Below are 3,104 nucleotides of genomic sequence, written 5' to 3'. Positions count from 1 at the left end.
TCACCAGACCTTGACGGAGCCCGCCTTGTTCAGCGACAGGTCAACCTTGACAGTCTTGCTGCCACGGCCCTCCTTACCAGCACCGGTGCGGCACGAGGCGCCGAGGACCTTGACCTTGACAATCTTGACGTCGACCTCGTAGCCGAAGGTGCCGTCGAGGGAGAGCACGCCGTTCTCAAAGGTGAAGTCGATGAGGGTGTGGCCCTGCTGGACGAGCGACACGCCGTCGTCGAGGTACAGCTCGCCGCTGGCCTTGCCGTCGACGTCGAGGGTGACGAGCAGCTCAAAGTCGTTCTGGCGCAGCGCCGTCGTCGTGTTGGCCGAGGCGACGCGCAGCGGCAGGATCTTGCCGGAGCGGATGAGCAGCGGAATGTCGGTGACGTCCTGGTCCTCAAAGGTGTGCAGGGCGCCCTTGCCACGGATGGGACGGTGGGTGTACCAGTCGTAGAAGGTGTCCTTGGGCAGGTAGACGTCGACGCTCGTGGCATCCTGCTCGGTGACGGGGGCGACGAGGACGGCGTCGCCGTAGAAGAACTGGTGCTGCAGGGCCCAGGTGGCGCGGTCTTCGGGGTAGATGAAGTACATGGGGTTCAGCGTCGGGCTGCCGTCGACGGTGGCCTTGTAGATGGCCGTGTAGATGTAGTCGAGCAGGCGGTAGCGGATGTCGATGGCCTTGCGGGCCGACTCGGCGACGGCGGGCCAGCGGTAGAACTCCTGCGAGATGGATTCGATGCCGTTGGGGTTGCGGTAGAAGGTGAAGAAGCACCCGAGCGAGTCCAACGCGCGCAGAGCTGCTCGGTGGCATCGCCGCCGAAGCCGCACACGTCCGAGCCGGCCATGGGGAACTGGTACAGCGCCGAGAAGGTCATGGTCGTGTAGATGGCGAACCGGTAGTGGTCCCACTGCGAAAGGTTGTCACCGAGCCAGTGGCCCACGGCCTTGCCGTCGCCGGGGAACGTGCTGCGCGTGATGATGAAGGGCCGCAGGCCCTCGCGGCGCGCCATCATGGCGTCGCGCGACGCCTTGCCCATCATGGCGCCATAGAGGTTGTGCGTGTCGTACATGACGAGACCGTTCTGGTGCGCAATGTCCGTCTTGACCGTCTTGAACGAGAGGCCGCCGCGGTCCGCGTTCCACGACACGTCGGGCCCCGCCGCGTCGTTGTGGATCGCGTACTTGGGGTACAGGAGGTCGCGGTCGGGGAGACCCTTGCGGTCGCCCGAGCCGGTCTGGCGGACGTCGAGCGAAGACGTCTCGGCGCCGGCGGCACGGGGGCGGGCGGGGTGAGCCTCGATCTGGCGGCGCTCGGCGTTGCCGTCGCAGGCACCGGGGAGCTGGAACTCACAGCCAAAGCCGGGCAGGGCGCGGGGGTTCTCGCGGACGGCGGGGGGCTCGGGCGGGTAGCCGACGGCGTCGCCAAAGGGGTCATCGCAGAGACCGTTGCAGAAGTTGGCGGGCTCGTTCATGTCGATCCACAGACCGTCAATGTCGACACCCGTGTCCTTGTCGAAGAAGATGTCAAACTCGTTGTTCCAGTACTTGGTGATGTTCTCGGCAAACCAATCGGGGAAGATGGTGACGCCGGGCCAGACGACGCCGAGGTACTCGGAGCCGTTGGGGTGCTGCAGCCAAATGTCGTCCTGGCGACCGCGGTTGACAATGTCCGACTCCTCGTAGGCGACGGCCGGGTCAACCATGACAATGTAGTGCTGGTCGTGCTCGTGGAGGTAGTCGACGATCTGGCGGACCTTCTCGACGGGGTAGCGGCGGGGGTCGAGGGTGAAGCCTTGCGGGCGTCCATGTAGTCAATGTCGGTCCACATGGTCTCGAGGGGAATGCCGGCCTGGCTGTAGTTGTAGACGACCTCGGCGACGTCAAAGGCGTCGCGATAGCCGTAGCGGCACTGGTGGAAGCCGAGACCCCAGTAGGGCTGGAGCGAGGGCAGACCGACAATGTCCGAGTACTGCTTGACGACGTCGACGGGCGAGGGGCCGGAGAGGAACCAGAAGTCGAGCACGCCACCGAGCGTGTTGTACTCGAGGTACTGGCCGGCGTCGTCCTTGTTGACCATGACGTCCATGCCGTTCGAGTTGAGGAGGAAGACGCCGTGGGTGCCCGTCTCGCGCTGCTCGATGTAGAAGGGGTGGCTGCCGTACAGGTTGCTGCCGTACGGAACACCATAGCTGTCACGGTTCCACAGCGTGCGGATGTAGTTGGTCGTGTTGAGGCGGAAGGGGTCGGTGTGCTCGCCGAGGCCGTAGAGGTAAGGGTCCTCGGGCAGGCTCGTCCTCAGGCGGAGGTACTGCGACTCGAAGACGATGGAGGCGGCCGAGGTGTCGAAGAGAACCTCCTCCGTATCGGCCCTCTTGATGGTGAAGGCAAAGGGTTCCTCGGTGTAGTCAAACTTGATCTTGGCGTCACCGGAGAAAGAGCCTTCGTCGGGCCGGGGGAAGACAGACTCGGGGACCTGGTAAACCTGGTCCGCCGGATCCTGGATCTTCACGTGGATACGGGACTCTGGTCACGAAGTCAGCCATGGTCATGTGAAGTGAAAGAGCATGATCAAACGCACCGCTCTCGTAGGTGACCGACAGAGTAAGCTCCTCGAGGTCGGTGCCGTACGTGTTGCAGGCCGGGCCAGCAAGCTTCAGCTCGGCAGTCAGACCGTTGCCGGTCGTCTTGACGTTCGAGGCAGCATAGCCGGGACAATCGGCAAGCTTATCGTAGTCTGGGGAGTCCCTCTTGAGCACGGCCGCCGCGGCCACACCGGGAACGAGCAGGGTCTTCCAGTAATGCATCTTGAAGTGACTGGTCGGGGTTGCAGCATGAATTCAGATCGCGGGGGAAGCCACTTCAATTTATACAGCACCCTCTTGGCCCGACCCAGCTGTCTGGGCACCGCATTCCGAGCAATGTGTGCTGCCTTGCCTGCCTACCAATGTAGAGGGATCTGCAAGAGATTCAGGATGAGAGCGGCCGAGCCGGGGGCTTGGCTAGCTAGCGAGGCAAGGTAGGGCAAGGTACGGGTTAGGGGAGGATCCCACGATGCAGCGCGCGATGCAACGCGCCGAACGTCTGCAACCCATCGCCAGTGTGGTACATGG

At 63.7% G+C, this 3,104-nt stretch overlaps 1 protein-coding gene across 1 annotated transcript; it reads right to left on the bottom strand.

Moving 5' to 3' along the window:
- VDBG_08058 (alpha-glucosidase) lies at window positions 1–2,798 on the bottom strand (the record flags this gene model as incomplete). Its single annotated transcript, XM_003001753.1, has 4 exons — window positions 1–714; window positions 825–1,786; window positions 1,948–2,517; window positions 2,573–2,798. 4 exons carry the CDS (start codon window positions 2,796–2,798, stop codon window positions 1–3), a joined length of 2,472 nt encoding a protein of 823 aa, XP_003001799.1.
- Window positions 2,799–3,104: the final 306 nt, after the last annotated feature.

Source organism: Verticillium alfalfae, genomic scaffold (genome assembly GCF_000150825.1).
Source record: "Verticillium alfalfae VaMs.102 supercont1.11 genomic scaffold, whole genome shotgun sequence".
In the NCBI taxonomy this organism is placed as follows: Eukaryota; Fungi; Ascomycota; class Sordariomycetes; order Glomerellales; family Plectosphaerellaceae; genus Verticillium; species Verticillium alfalfae.
Note: the sequence above shows the minus strand (reverse complement) of the source record. Positions and strands in the feature narration are given on the sequence as shown.